The sequence below is a fragment of the Trichosurus vulpecula genome, chromosome 4 (assembly GCF_011100635.1).
Source record: "Trichosurus vulpecula isolate mTriVul1 chromosome 4, mTriVul1.pri, whole genome shotgun sequence".
NCBI classification, from domain to species: Eukaryota; Metazoa; Chordata; class Mammalia; order Diprotodontia; family Phalangeridae; genus Trichosurus; species Trichosurus vulpecula.
Window position 1 is genome coordinate 384,814,142 of NC_050576.1, and position 25,315 is coordinate 384,839,456.

The following is a 25,315-nucleotide window of genomic DNA, read 5'->3' on the forward strand; positions in this document are numbered from 1 at the left end:
ATAAAGCAGAAGAAATAAAGAACATCCAGTCAACCTGTTGCCTAAAAACACTGACACAAAGCTTAGTTGGTGAAAATACTATCTCATGAGATTATTTGGTGCATTAGAAATGGCAATTTCATTTATTTCTAATGGCCTACAAACATATTAAGCCCCAGCATGATCAGAACTGGCTAGTTTTGAAAATGCTACCAGTAATCTTTTGAAAGAGATTGTATTCAGCATTTTCTCTTGATTAAGTTCCTCTATGTATGTCCCAGTTACTTCCTGATGTTCTTGAGTGTCTGTCTTGGGACTGTCATATTAACATACCAAGATAAGAATTCATTTATATCTTCAGCCTGCGGATGCCACTGTGCTCTAATGAAGCTTGTCGATTCCAGATTCATCAACTTTTAGGTGGTCATTAAGTGGAAGGATGTGGTGACCTTCAAACTACACACTTGGATATATTCTACAATTTTATTACAAAGTGTTTCCCCATTAAAAAATGAAAATTGAATTTCATGGAGATATATTAATGTATGATTTTGTTTGAGGATATTATTACAAAATGTGTGTAGTGTTTTTGAAAGATTGAATATTTTTACATGGATGGAAACTCCAAATTTAGGAATACTATTTAAATAGTACACTCTGTCTCAAAGCAATATCCCTCCTTGGAAACTTAAAGCCAGATTTAATTCTCAACAGTTGTAATTGGCTCACCTCAAGTGCCTGGAAATTTGTACTCCCAGCTTTCCTCTTATATAGTCTCTGTTCTGTTCTAATGCATAATTGTTCTATTTTATATTCTTCTTATTTTTATAAACTGCTTTTGCAAGAATATTGAGACCTTTAAAAAATTTGACCTACAATTTCATCTATGTATGAAATTCACTTTACTAATGCAACTAGCCAGCTTATCTATAACGTATGGTTTTAATGTACCTGGATGCATTAATAAATTAAATGACTGGCTCAGCCATCATAAGTCACAGTCAAGATTTGAACCCAGGCAGGAAGTGATACAGTGGATAGATCAGTGGGTGTGGAGTCAGGCAGATGAGTTCAAATTCAACCTAATGTACTTACTAGCTATATAAACCAGGGCAAGTCACCTAACCTCATTTGCCTTAGTCTCCTGAACTGCAATTTGGGAATGATAATAGTGTCTACCTCACAAGGCTGTTTTGAAAATCAAATGAGATAATATTTGTAAATCATTTATTGCAGTGCCTGGCACATAGTTGGTAGTTAATAGATGTATGTTTTTCTTTCTTCTTGACTCCAAGATCTGCCCTTTAGGCACTCTGCAACAGTATTTTTCATGTAGAGGTCTAAGTAAATGTAGTTAAATATCCTATTTTTGTGGAAGGAAAAAGAGAATAAAAAAGACTAATAGACAAAAGCATCTAAGAGTAGAGAGGAGACTAGAAACCATGCTTTCATTCTCCTTATCTTGTGCTTAGTCCATTATATTCTGAGGACTAGTACCTTGGAGAATAGAGAGCATGAAATATATTAAAAGAACCAAGAGAATATGGAGGCATAGGGCATGGGAATGGAGCAGGGAGATGTGACGATGATTCTAGTGTTTTTAGATTAGGATACTTACAAATTGAGTTTTGTTGATAGAAATTTTATTATTAGGGATAGGAACTAATTGAAGAAGGGACATTATTGAAGAATTTAGTTTAGAATATTAAGGAGGAAGGGTGACTAAGATATGGTATTGAGGAAGGGAGAATAACTAGAATGTTGTTGAAATTGTTTACTTAGATTTAAACAAAGATTTTGATAATTTTTTTAAAGCTATTCCTCTGAGAGGAAAAAAGAGAAATATAGGCTAGAATATAGTATGATGAGATGGATTTAGAAGAGATTTACTAGACACAAAGAGGAATGGATGACTGACATTTAGAAGTTCTCCACTGCAATGAGTGACCCAGGGATCTCTCTCTATATCTTGTTGAATGTTGCTACCCATGACTTGGGAAGGCATAGAAGGCATACTTAGATTTCCAGATGACACAAAGCTAGGCAGGATATCTAATAAATAAGATGACAGTCAAGATTCAAAAAGTTCTTGACATTAGACTACATTTAACAAAATGGAATCAATGGAATCTAATAGGCATAACATTATAAACTTTATATTCCAGTTCAAAGAATTAATGGCAAAAGTACAAAACAAAGGAAGCTTGTCTAGACAATTATCTGTATGGAAAAAAAAGATCTGAACATTTAAACTCAAAATGAAAAGAAAAATAGTCTCCCTTAGGACAGTCTCAGGCTACATTCCTAGAGCCATGCTTTCAAGAAATAAAGACATGATAGTCATGTTGTACTGTGTCCTGATCAGACATCTTTGGCATATTGTATTCAATTTCAGACACCACATCTTAGGAAAGAAAATCAATAGTCTGAAGGATATGAAGAAGATTACTTGGTAAAAAAAAAGCTCCTATTCTACTTTATATGACCAATTAATGGAATTGGGGGCATTTATCCTAGAGAGTACTGAAGGGAAACATAGCAGTATTAAAGTAATTGAAGATCTGTCATACAAAAAAATGGGATCGGATTTAGGTTATTTGGTCCCTTAAGACAGAATAAGAAATGTGAGAATAAATTTGATAGAAAAGGAAAAATATCCCAACAATTAGAGAGAGTACAAAATGAAATATTTTGCTCCTCGTTGGAGAGGCAGGATGATCATTCATTCATTCCATCAGATCTGTGATTTCATCTATTATTGTATATACATTGTATGGGCATCATGTGGATGCCATAGAGAAACAAAGACAAAACCCAAAGTATTACGTGACCTCAAGGAGCTTAAATCCTCTTGAGGACAAAGAAGATATACCCAGGTAAGTAAACGCTGTGTGTGCATACACACATGCAGATGTGTGTGTGTATGTGTGTATGTATGTATATATATATACATATATATGTATATAGGTATGTATGTGTGTATACACATAGCTATATAAAGCTATGTGTATACACAAACTCTAATAAAAGAAGTGGAGATGAACAAATAAGCAAAAAATATGCATGCATGTGTATTTATTTATCTATATATATGGTGTAAGTATATATGGATATGTATACACATGTATGTATGTGTATAATAGTTTCAGGGGATTTTCCACAGGGAAAGTAGGCAAGTTTTTATATTTGTAAGTTCCTGCTTATATGGTTGGGTTTTTTGTTTGTTTGGGGATTGGTTGTTTTTTTGTTTGTTTGTTTTGTCTTTGTAGCAGGTTTAAGGGGTTGGTGTCCCACATTTTGTATGATCACTCCTTGGAAGATCAATCCAGATTTAATTCACTTTTACCTAATTAGGCCAGCCTAAATTTTCTTCCCAGATCAGTCCACCCTCCACTCAGCTATCAGAATGATCTTTCTAAAGTCATATCTGGTTATCCCCTATCCTATTCAATAAACTCCAGTGGCTTTTTGGTATCACCAAGATGAAATGTAAAATCCCATTTGGTGATGAAAGACCTTCACAACTTGCACCTTTCTACACATACACGTGTGCCCCCCCCCCCCCCCCACGCACACACACACTTCTTTCCTTATACGCAGCCACAGACTCTGCGTTCCAATGATAATAGCTCCCTGTTGTTTCCTGTGAGAAATGCGGTTGGGGGGGGGTCACTGGACTTCCTGGGTAGGGCCAAATCCCTGAGGAAGAACCAGGTGATGGTCCTGTAGTCTATGGGGATCAAAGGACCTCCCTAGGCAGGATCAGGCCCTGAGGAAGAACCACATGATAACCCCTAAGGAACGCTGTGCAGATTGCACAGGACTCCCAGAGGAAGACCAAGTGGTAGTCCCCCTTCTAACTGTAGGGACCACAGGGCTTCCTAGAGGTTAGACCCTGAAGAAGGCCCAAGTGATGGCCCCTTAGAACAGTGGTAAGATCACAAGGCTCCTAAGACAGGGCCGGAAGACCCAAGTGATGGCCCCTTAAGAAGGCTGTGCAGACCACAGGGTTCCCCGAGGAAGTCCCAAGTGGCAGCCCCCTTAACACTACTGTGGGGATCACAGGACTCCCCAAGGCAGGGTCAGGAAATAAGCCCAAGACATGCTTCTGCAGCTCATTGCTTTCCTGGTAGCATAACCTTAGGAAGATCCATGTGATTTGACCATCCTCACCCAAAGAACTCAGGACCAGAGTGGGCAGAGGAAGGTGTTTATTACACTCCTTGAGAGCAGGTGCAGTGCTCACTAGGAACACTCAGAACGATACAGAAGTGGGAGTGAGGGTAACCAGCTCCTCCATCCCTGTTTGAATTATGGTTAGTTTACATTCTTTAATTTTTTACATTTTTTTTTCTTAAGTTATACAGTTCACATAGGTAGGATAATAAGGATACAGAAGCAAAAGTGAAGTTAATTAGTTCTATCTTTCTTGTCTAAGTTAGGATTAGTCTACATTCTTTACTTCCCTATCTTCCCTCTTTAACATATGCAAATTAGGCAGATTAGTAGACCTGGACACTTGACCAGGACCTAACCCTTGAACTGACATGATAAGCTTGGACTGGTTCAACAGGTTTAGCCTCTCTAGCTTTCCGGACCCCCAGATGGCCATTGTCTTGGTAGGTAAACTTTAACTCAGCTATATGGATAGCTTCTGTGGGTGCAAAACCAGATACTATACTATCTTTTCTTACAATTTCCAAACAAAATACTCCATCTCCCTACTCCAGGAATTTTCTGTGCCTATCCCAAATCTAGAGTTCTCTCTCTCTTTATTTCCATATCCTTATTTTCCTGATTTCTTGTAAGTCTCAGCTAAAATCCTACCTTCTACAGGAATTTTTTTTTTTCTGATCTCTTTTAATTCTAGTGTCTTCCCTCTGTTAAATATCTCTATTTTTCCTATATACATATAGTTTATTTATATGTAGTTTTTTTACATGTTGTCTCCTCCCAGGACCATGACTATTTTTTACCTTTCTTGTATTCCCCAATTCTTAGCACAGAACCTATAATACATAGTAGGTACTTGACAAATGTTTTATTGCCTGAATACATATATGTATGTGTGTATATGCATATATATATATGTATATATATATATATATATATATATATATATATATATATATATATATACATATATATATATACATACACATTCCTCTCTATGATTATTGGTTCTCTAGGTTTTAGCCACTTATATTTACCTAGAAGTAGATCTCCTTCACTTTGTAACTTTCACATAGCTCAGTATCTCCTCTAAGCAAAATCCCCATGCCTTAGCTGCACTGAAGTGGGGTATGTTTTGTTTCTCTCTAGAGGAATCAAAGCCCCTACCAAATCTTTACATACATACTAGCATTAATCACTCAAAGATTAGTGGCATCTAAATTTTCATTTTAAAAAAAGTAGAATAAAGTTAGAACAATTTAAATGATCACTAGGGAGGAAGAGAGGAATAGGCCATTTAGATATGAAGAAATAGGTGGCTCATGCTGCTGGCTACAGATGCTAAATCACTTTTTCATTTTAATTCACAAGTTTGTAACCCTGGATGTGAACTTTAAAAAATATTTTGATAAATTTATTTCAGTAGAATTAGTGTATCTTAAATTATTTTTTTATTTTTTAATTTTTTAAATTAATTTATTCTCTAAAAAAAAAATTTTTCAGAGAAGGGATCAATGGACTTTGCCAGAATGACAAAGGGGTCCATGAAACAAATAAAGAAAAAAAAATAAGTTTGGGAATCTCTGCTTCAATTCATCCTTAATTGAAGGAAAGAAAAATAAAATTGGGATAATTTGGGCTGTCATCTGAAACCAGGGAAAGGGAGGTATCTGGACTCATTGTAGGTATTTTCTGACCAACCACAACTCAGTTTTCAGCAATCTTTCAGGCTCTTTCCTCCCATAATAGCGCCCCAAAGTGCCCATACATGGAGAAAGGGCAAGGGTAAGGGTAAGGAAATATCAGAACTTCTAATGCCTTTATTAGATTCCATGTATCTACATGGAGTTTATATTTGACCCTAGGGCCAATAGGAAGCCACTGGAGTGCATAGGAGAAATAAAATCATCGCACCTGAACTTTAGGAAAACCATTTTGTTAGCTGTATCGAGGCTAGAATGGAGTGAGCAGAGGTATGAGGCAGAGAAACCAATAAGAGGTCATTTGTCATAGTCTTATCAACAATTACATAAAAGGTTGAAATAGGATAGTGGCTGAGTTAGTTGAGATTCAGGCAGCCTTATAAGCGATGTTGAGGGGTTCTAAATGGCAGGATTTAGCAACTGATTGGATATGTGGTGTGACTGAGAGTGAGGGGTCAAGGACAACCCTGAGATTGTGAGCTGGGGTGACTGGCAGGGTCCCTTGCAATGTAACGAAGAATTTTGAAGAAAAAAACAGGTAGATTGGGGCAAGGGGAGTGATGAATTCTATTTTGGTATTTGGAATTTAAGATGTTTTTACAGAACTTACAGAACATCCAATTTGAAAGGTCCAGTAGGTAAGAGGAAAACCAGAAAAGAACAAAGCAGTTCCCCTTCCCCCCCCCCCCCCCCCCCCCCCCCCGCACCTCCTCCAACCAAAAAAAATGATTCAAGAATATCCTGGAGGAGTAGATGGTTAACATTGCCAAACCCTGTAGAGAAGTCAAGGATAAGGACTGAAAAAAAAAGACTTAGCTCAAGAACTCCATTCTGCATAAAGCATTACTTTAACTACCACTTCCAACTATGTGAGTGCCCTATCTTACCAAACATGTATATGAATATGTTGTGTCTCCACCTAGAATGTTCAAAGTTCATTGAGCACAGAGACTGTTTCTGTCTTTGTGTCACCAGCATATAGCGCAATGCCTGGCACATTATTGGCTGATGGAATCGGTGATAGGTCCTAAGCCAAATTAAAAAGAATTGAGAGTGTAGTCAGAAGGGATGTGGATGTATAGAATTTAAATGACTTTTTCTAGCAATTTGGCTGAGAAAGAGAGAAGAGAAGGAGATAGGATTATAGTCAAAATCATCAATAGAGTATCTAGTAACCTAACCAGAATAGTCTGAAGATACTAGAAAACTAGAATAAAATTATTAATGATGTGATTGGTTTCCTGTATTTAATTTCAAACAACTTGAATTTTGAAACATGAACATTAGGACAGTCATTTGTTTTTTAGGATGATGAAGTCTTGGTAGTATTCTTAGGCCTAACAGAGAATGATCCTTTGTAATATAATCAGGAGCAGAAGATTAACTAATTCGTGGGCTTGTTTTTTTTTCCTGCTGAGGAAGCTAACCTTTATCCCAAACATACATGTGTGTTAATGCCCAATGTAATCAATATAGCATACATCTATTTGTGAATTTGGGGGAGAGCTCTAAGGTCCATATTTACTCTGAGTCCCATGAATCGACTCTCTCTCAAAGAAGATATTAACTATTTTGGAATCGATCCTGTTGAGAAGATAGTTCTCTTAAAACATGCTTTACCAAAAGCAGATGTCTTGCTCTAAGATCCTGTCAGATCAGAAAATTCCAAACAAGCTATTCTGGGAGTATCACAAGACTTCAGAAATTTCCATTGACAGGGTTTTTTTTTTATCTACAAACAGCAATTAGGGCCAGAGACTATTATTCCGTTCTTGGGTATAGATTTATGTAACTAGAAATTTGGTGACAGTCTCATCTTAATGTGGGCAGGTATTTATATCTAGAAATTTAAGACCAATTAATAACACTTTATAACTAATTTGAACAGATGAGAAAAGAGAGGGAGAGATGGAGAAAAGATGAGGGGGGAGAGAGAGAGAGAGAGAGAGAGAGAGAGAGAGAGAGAGAGAGAGAGAGAGAGAGAGAGAGAGAGAATTTTTTTTTTCCTTTCTATGAGAAATAATGGGGGCCAAGCCAGAAAAGTTCACTATCTTTCTCTGTAAATGGTGTTGTCTTTATGGATGTCAACTGTTATGTTTTGTCTTATCTGGTTTCTGTTTACATATTAAACAGTCCTAAGTGAAAGGCAGCTTTTCCACACAATACAGAATACATTGTTCCTTTGTATTCACATGACAGATTAAAGACTAAACACAATAATATGGTGTTTGTAGTCTATAATCCTCTGACTCTGTGAATGTGGTCTGCTTGTTTGTTTTTAACTAGTAATATCTCCTATTTATATTTGATCTTTCATTCCCAGAGCACTTTATATACACACAGGCAAGCACACGAAAGATCAGTTCATGTACACTGAGATGCAATCCCTGCTGAGCCTGGGCACTGCCAGCTGTTTTAATGTGTAAAGCAGCAGCAAGACACAGCAGGTTAGGGCAGGAAGAAGAAGAATGTAGGCCCTTGAAATACTAAGTCTGCTTTTTAGCAAAAGATTGCTGGTGTTTATATTTGATATTCAAATCACGGCCCTAGTACACCCACAATAATTATGCCAAGGAGATGGCATAGCCTGATCTGTAGTGCTGGGAAGGTGCCTGATTTTATAGAGTCCACACTGAAAGGAAATTCCTGTGTGGACTCTTCTGTTAACAAATAAAAACCTTCATGCAATATAATGCTGCAGTCTGGGTTTCCCCCTATGTTCACAGGTGGAAGGGCCTCTTCCCAGTACCCTCTTGTCTTCTCAACAAAGTAAAGTTATCAGGGGGGGAAAAAGACCTGAAGCAATGATCTAAGCAGGAAGTTACGTGTTCACAAGCAGCCAGTGTCCCTTTCTAGGGCAATTGGTGTAAAGAAATGCAACATTTCTCGGAGGGGAACAAAAACACAGATTGACCAAGCTTGTTTGTAACTGACCCATTTTAATTAAGGTTAAATGGCAGCTAAAATCCTTTCTCCTCTACAGGACAAGCAGTGTTTTACACTGGCTTAACAGAACTCGTGCTGCTGATTTGATAAGCTTCTTTCTTTGTAAATGAAAGCAGGATGGTATTATGTGAATGCAGGTATACTTTCCCTTGGATGACCTGTAAAGAAATGAGACTTGCAAACTGGGTCAGACAGAACTACCAACTAGCTGATTTAAATATCTATGTGCTATATATACATACTCACACATTACATATATATATATATATATATATATATACACACACACACACATATACACGCACATATATATGTATGTACATATGTATGTATATATACATGTATATAAAATATATGCAATGTAGCAATGTATATATATATATTCTGCTGATAGTTATAGAAAATTGGGGGAAAAAAACAAGGGAATATTTGAGTATATTTAGATAAAGTCTTAGAAAATCTGGGTAGAGTGATGATGATGGGAAATTTGACCTCACTCTGTATTCAGTAGAAGCTGCTTTGTCTGAACTCTCATTTGCAGTGGATTACTATTATTAAATCGATAGAAACTTATTGTGAAATAGGAATGAAAAGCCTACATCTAAAAAATGGGGGAGTTGGTGGCATAGTGGATAGATATCTGACACCTGAGTCAGGAAGAATTAAGTCAAATTCAGCCTCAGACACTTACTGCGTAGCCTTGTCAATCAACCCGTTTGCCTAAGTTTTCTCATCTGCAAACAGAAATAATGATAGCACCGACTTCTCAGGTTACTTGTGAGGATTACATGAGATAAAGACTATGAAGTGTTTAGCGCAGTGCCTGGCACATAGTAGGTGCTATATAAATGTGTTATTAGTTAATGATTATCTAAAAAGCAAGGCTCATCCATAGCTGGAATAGACCTCCAAGGCCAGCTATTCGAAGGATGAGGTTAAATGACTTGTCAGAGATGGCATTTGAAGCTCGGTTTTCTGAACCCATCATACTCAGTTAAATCCACATAGGCAGAGATTTTTTTAACCTTGATGGCTGGTAAATGACCTCCAGGTGAGTCCACTACTGTGTATGTTGTAACATTCATAACTTAGGGAAGAACATGTTCCCACTTGGGAGAAAGGCACATGACATTTTCAGAAAATTCCTTCTTAAAGACTTTAAAAAATGACAAGGCACAGCCCCAAGTAAGTCAGTTTTCTTGAATAACAGGACTAAACCAAGACAAATTTCAGAATCACAACAGAATGAAAGTAAACACCAGGCCATACTCTTGGCACCTAAGAAATCAGAGAGAACCTAATGCAAATCAAGCAATGGACCTAAGAAGAAATCAGCTATTGTACTCTGGTTCTTTTTCTCTCCTTTGATTTGGTTATCTTGTAGACTCCATAAATGAACTTGTGAGTAATTTGAACACACTCAGGGAAGGACTATGACTAAGTAGAAGGAAGTCTGTGGAGACAAGTTATATTAGCCAATGATCTGGGACCACTGCAGCTACTGCTACCCAAATACAAGTTTTATAAGGCATATGAAAAAGAAGTTTCACTTCATCCTGCCAAATAGTCTACCCAGAAAGCCAAACTTGTGCAAATGGTAAAATAACAACATTTAAACAGTCAGATTTTTGGTAGGAATTATTCAAAATAATAGTACTTCATCTGAAATGTAATCTAAACAACCCCTTAATTCCTTCCCATATTTAGTAAAATGTGCAAGGTTAAGAATCTACTTTTCAATACATTAAGTGTATGTGGAGCTTAAAGCAATTTCCCACACATTCTCAAACCTGAATATATAATCATCGTGATCTCAAAGTGCTCCTGACCATTTTATTTAATTGTAAAACGGAGGCATTTTACAGAACTTTATGGTATTTTCAAGTAGCCAAAAGATGAAAAAAAAAAAAACTTAGAAAATTACCATAAGACAACAGTGACAAAATATTTTATTTTGGCAAGATTTTTCTACTATTTTCAGAAGTGAGGATGATTTTATAAGTAATCCATTTGGATAGCCAAGTAACCTAATTTCAGATGGAACTGACCTACTTAGCTAGTTTATCCCCTCACCTGTTGTCAGTGGAAAGAATCTACACAATGAATAATTTGCAGTGGGAAGAAAGACATACATCATGCATGTGGAAAAATATTTTAATATCTATTTTATAATATAACTTAATTTCCTTCCGTGTAGTTGGTACATACTTATTCCCTTGAAAATATCCATGATTTTACCAATTACTTTTGTTGTTCTAGTAGTAGAAAGATTGCTACTTTTAGATTGGTAGCACCTGAGTTCTAATCCTGGCCCTGACATTTATTGCCTGTGTGAGGGTTGGCAAGACAGTTCTCTCTGGGCCTCAGTTTCCACAGCTGTAGAATGAGAATACTGGACTAAATGACTTTTCTATTCCCTTTCAGCTCTAAATCTATAATCCAATGAAATAGACATGTCTGCTTGTGATATTTTTAATGTTCTAATACAATTTTAATTGTCAAGTGAAGTAAAAATATGTGATTAAACACTACTTTTACTAAGGGTATGCACACAAATATGCCTGACCAGACCAGATCTAAAAGAATGCATTCAGTTCTTGGTACCACACTTTGAAAGGAACATTGACAAAATAGAATATGCTCAGCTAATAGCAATCAGGATAATGTGGGGACTCAGAATTATAACATATATGTGATACGGTACAGTTTCTGGGAACTCCCTTGAACCTGATGGGGTACAGTCCCTGGGAACTCCCTTGAACCTGATGGGGTACAGTCTCTGGAAACCCCCTTGAACTCTCCTTGAGTCTTTCCACTTGATCTGGCCTTTCATAAGCCTTTCATTATCTAGGCCCAAGACTAACTAGCCTAGCCCTCTATTGTCCAACTGCTTCCCACCCTTAATCCCATCAAAATCCCATGCTCTTGTTTCCTGGAGTCTTGACCAGTCTAGTCACCCCAGTCCCATCAAGATCCTCCTTAGACCCCACCTCAGGTCCCTCCCTAAACCCCTCCTGTAGTCACCCCAAACTACTTGGACTACTCCTCAATCCATCCCACAATCTTTCTGTACATGCCTCATCTTGCCTCCATGACGGCACTCAGATTCAATCTAGCTCAGTAGATTGAATCTGGCCCACTTGTGAAAATGAGCATCACAAAAGGTAAGATTTCTTAAGACTACCCATTATGGAAAATATTTAATAAAGTTTGCTTTTCCTTGGCTGAGAAGGCTTGAGTCCAATTCATTAGGCAGAGCTCAGTGCGTCAGGACTTGGTGCATCAGTATTTTGGTTGCGTCAGTATTTTCGGGTCTCGAGCACCCCTAAAAACATGGTTCCTTACTCTCTTTGTTTTCTTTAATGTCATCATATGTTACTAAGAATGTTTAACCTACAAGAGAAAAGACTTGGGGGGAGGGGAAGTTGGTGGGAGAGGACAATGATAACTGTCTTTAAATGTGTAGAACTAAATCAAGTGAGTGGAATATAAAAGGAGACAGTACCTAAATTAGTATAAAGAATTGCTTCCTGAAATATGCAACCTCCTGAAAATGAAAGTGCTAATTAGTTCTCCAATTTTTTGAGGTATCCAAAAAGAAATTAGATATTATTGTCAAATACGTCATAAAGTTGGTTCAAGATTCGACTAGACACCTTTGAGTCCCAATCAGTTCTAAATCAATATTAATATCAATTTCAGTAACAATAAGTAGAATCTTATAGCTCCTTAAAGTTTAGGGCAGCTAGGTGGCTCAATGGCTAGAGTGCTGGGCCTGAAGTCTCAAGAAGACTCATCTTCCTGAGTTTCAATCTGGCCTCAGACACTTGCTAGTTGGGTAATCTTGGGCAAATGACTTAACCCTGTTTGCCTCAGTTTCTCAACTGTAAAATGAGCTGGAAAAGGAAATGGCACATGACTACATTATCTTTGCCAAGAAAACTCCAAATGGGGCCATGGAGAGCTGAGAGCAAATGAATAACAGCAAAGTTTGCAAATTGCTTTACATATTGTTTCATTTGATCCTTAAAACTGTCCTGTGGTAGGAGGTGCCATTATAATCCCAATGTTATAGAAGGAAAACAATACTAACAGAACAGGGCCATAGTAACTATTATTTTAACACTTGGTACTCAGAAATTGTACTGCATAACTCCTTCAGCTTGGCTATATGAAGATGTAAAGATTGTGACTCAGTGTTATTGATTTGTGTTGTTTTTGACTTGAGGGAAATAATATAAAAACAGGTGGAAAATCTAGGAATAAGTGGTAAGCACAGTGTTGTTCAGTTTTTTAATCACATCTGACCCTTTGTGACCTTATGGACTATAGCACATCAATACTGTACATTGGGTTTTCTTGACAAAGGTAGTAGAGTGATTTGCCATTTCCCTCTCCAACTGATTAAGGTAAACAGAGGTTAAATGACTTGCCCAGGGTCATGTAGCTAGTAGGTGTTGGAGGCTGGATTTGAATTAAGGTCTTCCTGACTCTGGGCCCAGTGCTCTACCACTAACCCTTTTAGATAGCCATCTAGCTATCTGGAACATAGTAGGCTCTTAATAAATGTTTATTGATTTATTGTCTGTGGACATGGCTTAAAGATGAAAATAGCAGGGAGAGGGTTAATCTAAGGAAGATGAGAATTCTGAGAGGTAGAATTGAAGAAGCTGCACACATTCTAGGCCTTTATAATGTCTTCTGTGAATGCACAAAGACAGGAAATAGAATGCTGAGTTCTCGGAAAAGCCAATTGCACAGTTTGATTTGAACACAAATGTAAAGCAAGCACTTCAAACTAGTTATTTTCCAACCTATCCCCTACCTTCTTAGGGAGGAGATGGCTCCTTGAACCACAATCAAGACAACACTACCACTACTTCTAGGAAGGAAATGTCACTTGCCTACCCTATTTTTCAACACACTATTCCTCTAGCTTCCTGTCCAAAATATCTGTCCACGGCTATTACTCCTCCATTTTGATTTCTTTCCCATTAAAATGGAAGCTTTTTAGGGTAGGTACTCTCTGGTTTTTGCATATGTATCCCCAGGGATTGATAGCTCAAATTAGCTCAAAAGAAATTCAAGATGTGCAAATTTAAAGAACCCACCCCAAATGTTCATATGGGTTCCTTGTACAGGTGGCAGAGCATTCTGAGCTTGTATTGGTCTGATCAGCAAAGGTTAGACACACTGAAACTTGATTCTAACATAGTGATGTCATTGGTCCTCTTTGAGAATGAAAAACAACCACCTGCAGCAACCAACCAATCAACCAACCAACCAGACTGACTCATTGTAAATGCTGACTATATTTTGGGGTTTTTTTTTAATACATTTATTCCCAGAGGCAAAAAAGACCCCCTTGATGGTTTTTTGTTTGTTTGTTTGTTTTTAATCATGGGAGTGGCAGTGGTCAGCCTCTTTGTCTTTGTTGTTTGTCCTTCATTCTCAAAAAGAACCATGACATCAGAGAGGTGGGAATTGATAGGATTTGTCAACTAATTAAAATTGGAAGTCAAGAGAAAATAAGGCATCAAGGATGCTCCAAGGTTAAAAATCTGGGTAAATGGGAGGAGAATAGGGTCTTCAATTGAAACAGGGATGTCTAAAGGAAGGACAAGATCAGCAGCAGCACATAAGTTCCATTTTGGACATAGAATTTGGAATACTGAAGAGACAATTAGTTGAGTATGTACAAAGGAAGTTGATAGCATGGGACTGCAGCTCAGGAAAGAGATCAGGGTTGAATACATAAATTTGAGATTCATTTGCATAGAAATGGTCACTGAAGCATGAGAACCAATGGGATCAACAAAACAATATAAGAAGAGAAGAAAGCCAAGGAAAGAGATCAGGCTCACACTTTGAACTGAAAAATATCCATATGAATGGGAGAAAGGAGGGTCAGAAGAGTAAATAAAGGAGAGAATTCAGCTTCAAAGAAGTCTAGGAGGAAGAAGACTGAGAATGACCATCACATTTAGCAGTTGAGGTTATTGGCCACCTTTGATAGGCTGTTTCAGAAGATCAGTGAGTTCAGAAACCAGGTTGCAAGGGGTGTCTAACAGAATGACTAGAGAGTAGAGGTTTTAATTATAGACAACTCTAGGAATTTAGTCATAAAATGGAGAAAAGCTAGAAGATATTAGGTTGAGTCAATTATGAAGTCAAATACTTTTAAGTCTAATCAGGCTTATACATAGTGGAAAGGAGCTAATGGAGAAGAGATATTGAACAAGACTGAACAAAGAAATATTCACTGTGGCAAATTCTGAGAAGAGATGGGAGGGGATCTGAATATGAGTTTAAGTCTACAAATTTACTTTGGAAGAGAAAGGGTCCATTTCCTTAAAATAGTAAAGCAAAGAGAGGATGGGTAAAAATGATGAGAGGATTGCCATGCTGTAGTTGATATTTGTCAAAATGAAATTATGATTTAGTTTGGTGATTTAGTTAGCTTGGGGGAAGCAATTCTGGAAGATAAATGGCACATACCAATGGTAGACGTGATCTAGGGTTAATGATTGGCAAAGTGAGAATGGCAGAAGTAAAAGGGGACAAGAAAAATAAGAGTGGGAGAGATTTATGATGTCAAGACTGAATTAAAGAAACTGAGGAGAGAGCAGAGGTGATGGATTAGAAAAATAGGAAGGGACTTGAGTTTGTCATATTTATAATGATCATGATGATTAACCATCATCATAACAGTGCTTTATTGATTACAAACACTTTACAAATGTTATTTGATTTTGTTCTCAACAACCCTGGGAGGTAGGTACTATTATTACCTGTGTAAAGCACTTTTATAAAGTGCTGTCTATCTGTCTCTCTCTCTCTCTCTCTCTCTCTTTCTCCTCTCTATCTACACATCTATCTATATCTATACTTATCTATATCACTACATCTTTTACATATTATAGAGGAGGAGAACCACATATTTTATTCACATTTGGAAACATCAATTACTTATTACAGGGAACAATTCCCCTCAGTTAATTACATTTGCTAAAATTCTTTAAAAAATGTTCCTTAATTTTTTTCCTAATTAGCTATTCATTTCTGACCTACATGAATTATGAATCACTAAACAAAAAACTTCCATTATAAAATTTATTTACCTCCAGATAACCTAGTACCCTTTGATCATTCAACAATTTTAAAAAGTTTAATCCTCTGGAAGATTAAGAAAAAAATTGATCCAGGGCTTTTCTGGAGACCACATAGGACTGAGAGGCTGATAGAATAAATTTTGAATTTGCAATCAACTAGCAGTATGACCATGGCCAAATCACATACCTCACTGGGATAAAGTCTGTTTTTCCTTAAGAAGAGGAGGTTGGACTAGAAAATCTCCAAAGTCCTTTCTAATTTTAATACCTTCTTACTTAATGAAAATTGAAAATGTGAAAATCCACACATTTTCTTTCTATTTTCTCTTAAGGATTGATAAACCAAATGTCTTTATAAAGTGTAATGATGTGCTTTGGTATGCTTAGTTATTCTTGAGCATTTTAGCTATGTCAAGCAATAGTTAAGTGTACACTTTCCATTTTCTGTTAAAAAAAAATCATGTTGGCATTTCCCTTGGTATATGTGGTCCTCCCTTTATTTTTATTTTACAAAAAAAAACTTATTTTTTATTTAGCCTTTTATTTTTATCCAGTTACACGTTAAAAACAATTTTTAACTTTCATTTTTTTAAAACTTTGAGTTCCGAATTCTCTCCCTTCCTCCTTTCCTACCCTCACCCCCCACTGAGAGAGCAAGCAATTTGATACAGGTTATACATGTGTAGTCATGCAAAACATTTCCATAACAGTCATGTTGTGAAAGAAAACATAGATGAAAAAAAAACTCAAGGAAAATAAAGAAAGTTTAAAAAACAGCACATTTCAATCTGTATTCAGACACCATCAGTTCTTTCTCTGGGGATGGATAATGATTTTCATCATAAGTCCTTCAGAGTTGTGTTGGATCATTGTATTGCTGAGAATAGCTAAGTCATTCACAGCTGATCATCGTACGATATTGCTACTACTTTGTACAGAGTACATTTCACTTTGCATCAGCTCATCTAAATCTTTCCAGGTTTTTCTGAGATCATCCTGCTCATAATTTCTTATAGTATATAGCATGATCACATACCACAACCTGAGACCAATTCATATATTTCTTGGAGGCTTTGGATATAGGAACATTGACTTTGTTGTCTTCTTCTAAATGTGTTTTGATCTTCCTTGTCATGATAGTAACTTTCTGTGTTCAGAATTTTTTCCTGTTGTTTTGCTCATTTTCCTAGCCTATAACTTGAATTTTAACTATTTGTTAAAGTAAGGCCCTGGTTCTAGGGTTGTATCAGTAATTAGGGTGGGAATTTTTTTTTACTGTTTTCTCTTTTAGAATGCTAAAGTAATCAAGTGCCCTTGATTAAGTCTTTCTAGGTGCTATGCCCCAGCACCACACCCTTTTGCTGATTAGGTATGAAGCCTTTGGGCCCTAAGAAGAGTATATAAACTCAGAGGTTAGCATTTTGTTTGGGACTCTCAATCACTGGAAGAGTGTTGGTGTGGAGACTCTGGGTAGTTAATGTTAAGAGCACCTCCCCGCCAGCCCCCAGGTTTGAAGAAAACCCAGATGGTGGTGCTTCTCTTTTTGGTGACTATGCATGTGATGTCTTGATCAGACAAAGTCTGTCTGTTGAATTGTGTTATTTGATCTGTTGATATCTTCTGTTTGTAATTTCTATTTGTAATTGCTCTGAAGTTCAGATTGCTGGCTTTCCCCCCGGAACTAAATGAATGATATTTATGTTTGATTAAAGTGAGATTGTTAAGGTTACTTTCCTTAGAAAAGCAGATCAAAAAGCCTGCACTGGCAGCTCTTGTTGATGGTCTTCTTGGGTCTTACACCTCAGCAGCAGCCGCAAACAGCGTTGTTATAAGAATGGAGGGCGCACTGTCCCAAGCATCAGGGGTTTTGTGCAGCTCTTTTCAGAGATACTTCTAGAGAATGGTTAGTTTTCAATTCTACCAATGTGGTATGATCTAAGGAGACATGGTTACTACTCCCATGGCCTGTGCTCTGGTCGGTGAGTAGACCACAAGTACTCTTTTCTGCCCTGGAACTGTGAGGAGTATCCTGGATCCACTGTGGCCACAAGTTCTGCCGTGCTTATGCTCCTCTTCTCCCTGGGATTACCACTTAGGACTTATGACCTGGGTATGAGTATGGATGAAACAAACAGAGTCCTACCCCAAGTTCCAGCAAAGCGACCCCTCTCATCTCCTTGTGATAAGTTGTTCTACCCCCTTAGTCTCTGTGGGCTGAGAGGTCTGGAAACTGCCACTGCTGCCACTGATTCAGTTGCCCTAAGTCCTACTTCTGATTTGCTGGGGCCCAGTCTGCACTGGCAAGGCCTGTACTGTACTGTGCTTCTTTCTTATGCTAGTGCAACAGACGTTTTCTGCAAACTTTCTAAGTTGTCTTGGGCTGGAATATTGTTTCACTCCATCTTTTGTGGGTTCTGCTGCTTTAGAATTTGTTTAGAGTCATTATTTAAAGGTATTTGGAGGGGTTTGTGGGAGATATCAGGTGAGGCCCTGCCTTTACTCCACCATCTTGGCTCTGCCACCTACTGATGATCCTCCCGTTTTTAGGTATAGTTCTGTTGATAGTTCTTAATAGATCTATTTGTAGAAAAAGAACACACTAATGACACCAACGAGGTGGATAATAATATCTGGAATCCTAAATTAGCTGCATGAAACATCATGTTCTTTGCTGAGTCATCTTTTTACCAGATTTCAGGATATAGAAGAAAACTTGAGCAAAACAAAATCTGAAAAAGCCACTAACAAAAGCAATATTAAAAAAAAAAATTGACAAACCTTGTTAGTGAGGTATCATTTTTGCTATTGTTTTCTTGATGAACTCTTTCTTTAATCTTAATTTCAAGCCATGATCATAATAGGAATGATAGTAGCTGCATAGGTTGTGAAAATGAAAGGGGTACTAGCAGGGATACCTTTTGTAAGGTATTAAGTTAAAGTACATACTTTAATGCCAGAAAATCCCAGTCTCTTTGAATTGATAGATATAAGCATTTGAAAAGGCCTCAGAGGTTCCAACATCTTAGATTAGAATTTATTTTACAGTAACCTTGACAAGTAGTCATCTGGACTCCTAAAGATCTTTAGAAGTGGTGAATGCACTACTCCCATGAGAAATCCCATTTCACTATTAGTTCTGATTTGTTTCTTATTTATTTTGACCCCAAATCTGCCTCTTTAATATACTCACACACACATGCACACACACACACACACACATATGCAAATACACATATATGTATGGATGTAGATGTATATATGTATATACACATATATACATTTATGTATGTATATGTAACCATGTGTATACATGTGTATATACAAACATAAATATACATACATATATGCATGTATTAAAAAGGCTGATTTGGGGTCAAAGTATATTTATATATTTATTCTATATATATTATTTATGTATATTGTATGTGTATATTTGTATATATGTGTATATATACATATACATACATATATGCATATATATACATATACACACATGCATACATACATACATATACATGCTCTCCATAGACAGGAAAAAAAAATCTAGTCTTTCTTCCAGATGACAACCTAGAATTCTATCATGTTCCTATTGTATCTTTTTTTCCTACTGACTTAAAATCCCCAGTTACTTTAACCAATCTTTGTATAATAAATTTTTTGAATCTCATCTCCACCATGGTTGCCCTCTTCTAAATGAGTTTTAATTCCTAACTCAATCTTTAAGTAGCACTCCCAGAGCTAGACATATATGGGTTGACCAATGTGGAAGAGAAAACTATTGTAATTCATGTTTAAGGGTTTTGGTTTCGTTGCCGTTATTGTTGTCATTTTAAGCCACGTCTAGGCTAGTGAGCTTGATTTTAATTCCAGGCAAATTTTAAGGACAATTATTAATGAAATAGTTTGTGAATGCTTAGAAACGGAAAAAAGTCATCACCACACACCAGCATTCCTTCACTAAGAACAAATCATGCCAAAATAATGTAATTTCCTTTAAAGACAATGTTACTCATATATTGTCCAGGGTTTTGCTCATGAGAGTTTCCCATTTCTGTGAAGACAACGTTCTTTCCAGTGATCTCAGGCCATTTGACCCAGACCAAGAGAGTCTGGAGCCAGCTTGAACTGGTTCAGCGGATGGTTAAATTTTAAATGTGAGCATTCGCAACTGGGAAATAAGCAGATGCTATAAATTAGGGTTCAATTTATTGTTTTGTTGATTTTCTAGGGTTAAGAAAGTGATGCAAAAAAATCTTAATGCAGAATTAACTTTAAAGTGTGCAATACACTCAAAGTTGGTTGTTAAACGTTTACTATCACACTCTTCCTGTGAAGGTGAGTTATTGGTTGAATATTCCAATATTGGTTCATTATAAGTATTTTTCACTGATTCCTCTCCCTTCTGAGAGATAAAATTATGAGCAAGGGATGTCAGGAATATATCTACTTCTTTCTTTTTAGTGGATAAAGATCTCCAGTATTATCTATGGAGAGTTGAAGTCCAACATTACAATCATGCCTTGCTTCAAGTCACTTTTGTAATTGATTTTTTAAGTTGCAGAGAAATGCATGCTTGTGGTTAGGAAGACAACTTGTGTTTGCTCAGCCTAGTGAATAGAATAGTGAATTCACCACAGGAATAATTTAGATTGTCTGCATATAATTCCTGTCTGTCACTATTAGGAACTCACCCCATTTTCTCTTCTAGGATGGCCCATTTGTAATAAACTCCCACCATTTTTTATGTCTCCTTTAGTACTTGACCCAAATGACAACCATCCTCCATTTGGTATAGGTATTTATTTTGTGACAAGTCAGGGAACTAAGAGTTTCTGGTGGACAGCAATACAAAGGGATTTAATAAAATCCTCCAAAATTTAAATTCTTTCCAATGCTTAGCTTTTTCAGTGTTATGTACCTTCCCCAAACAAGTATTATCGTCAAACCCGATGAAAAAGTTAAAGAGTATATCATGTAATTGAAAGAACAGTAGATGATCTGTATTTGATATCTATTTCTGTCGCTAATTAGCTATGTCATGGAATTGTAGATTTGGAAATGGAAAGGACTTTAAAGATCACTTAGACCATACCTTCATTTTAGAGAAACTGAGACTCAAAAAGTTAGGGGAAGTAGTAAAGAAACCTAAGAAACTACAGAGTAGAACAGAGGTTCCCTAACTTATTTGTCCTACCTCCCCCACTCTCAAAAAAAATTACTCAGCTCCATCCCCGCCCCGGAAATCTACTTTCTTTAACTTTTAATTTTTTTTTAATTGCAGCATTTCAAAAAATATTTTTTTTATTTTTTATTTATTTATTTATTTATTCATCCATTTATTTATTTATTTATCTATCTATCTATCTATCTATCTATTTATTTATTTACTTATTTATTTATTTATTTATTTATTTATTTATTTATTTATTTATTTATTTATTTATTTATTTATTTATTTATTTATTTTTAAATCCTTTTATTCTTTTTTAAACAAACGGCCCCGCGGATAGGGGCCCAGGGGAAGAGGGAGGAGGGGGAGGGAGGCCCTAGCCCCACAACCCCTCCCCACCCACCCCCTTCCCCCTTATATATTTATATCTATGTACAGGCCCCAGGGGGGTGGGGGTTGGGGGGAGCAGCTCCCTCAGCGGGGTGGGAGCAACCCAGGATCCTTGTCCCCACGGGGCCCTGACTCGTCTGCCCTCCGGGGTGGACCCTCACGAGAGGGTGGCCCTGCCCGCTCCCAGGGCTTCGGCATCCAGCGCAGGGCATCTGGTGGGGAGGCCTGCTGGTAGAGGTCGAAGCGCTGGGTGCGGAACACACCGACAACACTATATCCAATGGGTGGGGCCTTGAGTCGGGAGGTGAGACCAGAGAAGGCCAGAGAAGGGGGGGGGGGGGCGGGGTTAGAGCCCCAGATCCCCCGAGGTTGCTCAGTTTTCGATTATCCTGGAACGGCTTTAATTCCATTGGGTGCAGCTCTGCTCTCCACAAGCTGGGAGGGAAGGGCCGGGCGGGTGAGGGTAGCACCCGGGCTGCCGGAGCAGGTGGGGGCCGGACAGCCAGACTGGGCGCATCTTAAATGTAATAATTTGTTGTAATTTGTGGGATTTTTCCTGCATTGAAATTTTGATGATTCAATATTGCATCATATACCCATGTAACATTGTATTGTAAAAAGTCATTATGCATACATATTCTTACTGATGCATGCTGTACTTCCTGACAATGTACAACATGCTCACCTGCCAACACTTGCTTGTTAAGTTAGTGGACTTAACCACTGATGGATTATAACTTACATTTTGTGAGTTTATTTGGAAAATAATGTAATCACTTCAACTTTAACTCTGTTACACAGCAGATGAAACATGTACAAATGGTTTTTCAAAATTTTCTTCTTTTCTTATTCTTCCACTGACCCCTTATTTTTATTCAACATCTTCCAATTGTGCCCGAGGATGCTACTACCTCCTTGGATCATTCCAGCCCCGCCCTCCGCCCCCCCCCCCAGCAGTATCGCCCACTTTGAGAACAATAGAAGATCTTTATCCACTAAGAACAAAAACGTAGACACATTCCTGACTTGCCTTGATCATAATTTCATCTCTCAGAAGGGAGAGGAATCAATAAAGAACACTATTATGGATCAGATTCTGAACAAATAGCAGAAATTGGTTAATTAAGTAGAAATTAGGGGATCCTTGAGGTGCGATAATATGCATCTCCATATAGTTCATGATAGAAAAAGAGTAGAACTTCAGGTGCAGACATTCCTAGACATTCCCAGATCTAGAACTGAACAAAACTCCAGAGGCTATCTTCTCCTACCCCTTTATTTTTCAGATGAGGTTAAAGAAAATTAAGGTCACACATGAGTAGCAGAGCCAGGATTTGAACCCAGTCTCTCAAAAAAAAATCCGCATACTATTTGAATAAATTACTTCTGGTTTCTGTCCCCTCACATTCCTTATCTCCAAAAGGAGTGCATTGCACTATATGTGCATTAAGGCTTATTCCATCTGGGATAGTAGAAAGAACATTATTTCTGCAGACAAAGGCCCTGGGTTCATAGTCCCAACACAAGTACCCTATAGGTTCTTAGGGAAATAACTTAACTTTCCTAGACCCCTGTTTCCTCACATGAAATATGAGCAATTGCCCTATTCAGCTTCCAATGTTCCTTCCAGTGCTAGACTTGTGATTTTATGGGAACAAACAGACATATTTTCATTTCTCTTACATCCTTTGTTTTATTTCTCTCATCTAATTTTACCCCTTTTAGATCCTGACCATTGATTATTTTGTATTTTGTTTGTATTATGTTTGTATTAATAGATAATCAAAGAGATTATGAAATTTTTAAAAAAGAGAGTAAAAGAGGCAATGAATTGTATATTGTCTATTTTTATGTAACGCACATACATATAAGACATCTATAATAGTTTTAATATTTCAAAAATAGAAAGCGCAAGAAATTATTTTGATGGAAATGGTGACTGCTGCATATTACAATGTTAATAGTAATTAAAGTGTTAATCGTGCTTTGTAGAATGGCCTTCTACTAATGGAGTTCTGCTAACATATGGAATGATCAGCAAATGAATAGAGAAGTAAAAGTACTATCACAAATTGCCTGGAAATCTGCTTTGAGAATCATTAATAAGACACTTACAGCTGTCACATCTTTCCCTTAGGAGTGTAATTTTTCAAGGTCACCAACATTTCAAAAAGCTAAAAGAGGTGATATTATAAGCAAAAAAAGAAATGAATCTAAAATATTTTGGAAAGCTATCCTGTTGAGCAATCATGTTACTGATAAACCCTTGAAAAACTTTTTCCTACTTTTTTGGTAGGATGTTGATATTCTTAGCTACAACATCTTAACTTCTTTCTTTAGGGAAAGTTTTTGCATGTTCAAAAATATAGTCATGTTCCTTGGGAAGCTGGCACACTGAATTGAAATTGAGGATTAGCTGCAAGGGATACCCTTGATTTTACTATTATCATGGCAACCATGATCTTCCCTGGAACTTTGGCTCACCATTAATTATTTTTAAAGTCATGGAATGTACAAATAAGAAGATGGCTTTCACATTTACTTTCCTTGCAATTCCACAGTCGCAAGATATTAGCCAGAAAGAAATATAAGTCCCTTTAATAATTATAAGCTACAAATGTAGTGGTTTGCCTTCCATTCAAAAGATTTGCAAGGAATCTTGTCCTTTCATTTGACTATGAATAGTTAAAGGAAGCCTTGGGAAACTGGTGATGTCAATAAGTTCTGGTACCACAAGTGTTCTTCTTTCAGAGGGCTGAACAAGTATTCTGTGTTGACATTCCTGTAAGCATACCAGTAAGTACATTTTGTTCAGGTGTTTGTGTGTGATTTCCTTTGCACTGGGAGACCAAAGTTGGCTGAAATGGTTTATAACCACAGGAGCTTGACAGTATGCCAAGCCATAATGTTATTCGTTGTTTTTTGTTGGTTTTTTTTTTCTTCCTCCACAGGTATCTGAACCGGTCCATACTGGAAGATATATCCATAGCAGCAAGCACTGTTAACAGAGAGAAAATGGCTACTCTGAAACAAGCTTTGACTGCTGTTGGATTTAGTAATTTGGTGAGTTGTGCCCATCATACATATTTCACTGAGAGCCCACATTTAACTGAGCTAGAAGAGGTTGTATGAAATTTACACCAACAAGCATACAAAAAAATAATACTTCCAGCTTTGTATTTGTAGAGGCAAAAATACAAATGAAAGAAATATTGGGTTCATTTAGGAAATTATACATTCACTTTTACTCTAAACACTTCAACAACAAAAAAGAAAGAAAAATACACTTAAGGGTCCATCAATATCTAGAATGGATGCCAAGCTGAACAATCAGATTAGAGTATGTATCAGTGAGAAAAAAAATCTAATGCTGCAGATGGAAAACTCTGAAATTCCGTAAGTTTGTATTTAATTTCCAAATTACCTCTGCTTTTTCTCAATCCAAATGATAAGTGCCAGAAATACAGATAACGGCTTATTAGTTGTAGTCATGATGTCGGGTGGCACATATTACTTAAATATACAGTTATTCCAAATGTCGTTTCAGTCACAAAGTTCCACTCGGTACCCTTTTGGCAAGTTTTTTCAAAAGGAGAAAGGGTGACATTTTGAACTTTTCCTCTCCCCTAAACAAATAGGAATAACTATTATAAGAGTGAGTATGAGTGTGTTTGTGTATCTGAGTGCCTGACAATGACAATGAGAAGGTCTGGAGGGCAGCCTATGCCAAGGTTAGTGGCTGTGAATTGGTGAGCTTCTATTAAGAAAGGTAGGCAATTAACAGAGAAAAGTGCTGCTCAGAAATGATTCTTTCACAATCTTGCATTCTCTCTGTGTCTAGA

The 25,315-nt window shown here is 37.1% G+C and overlaps 1 protein-coding gene and 1 pseudogene across 1 annotated transcript in view; one reads left to right on the forward strand and one right to left on the reverse strand.

Annotated features, from left to right (window-relative positions):
• The window catches only part of LOC118845979, a 37,729-nt pseudogene extending 16,058 nt beyond the window's left edge, over window positions 1-21,671 (reverse strand).
• MYO16 (myosin XVI) overlaps window positions 1-25,315 on the forward strand; it is a 675,300-nt gene that overhangs the window by 338,124 nt on the left and 311,861 nt on the right. Inside the window, exon 16 of the mRNA XM_036754583.1 lies at window positions 24,425-24,536. Within this exon, the coding sequence (XP_036610478.1) occupies window positions 24,425-24,536 (112 nt within the window). The remainder of the gene's footprint in view (window positions 1-24,424; window positions 24,537-25,315) is intronic.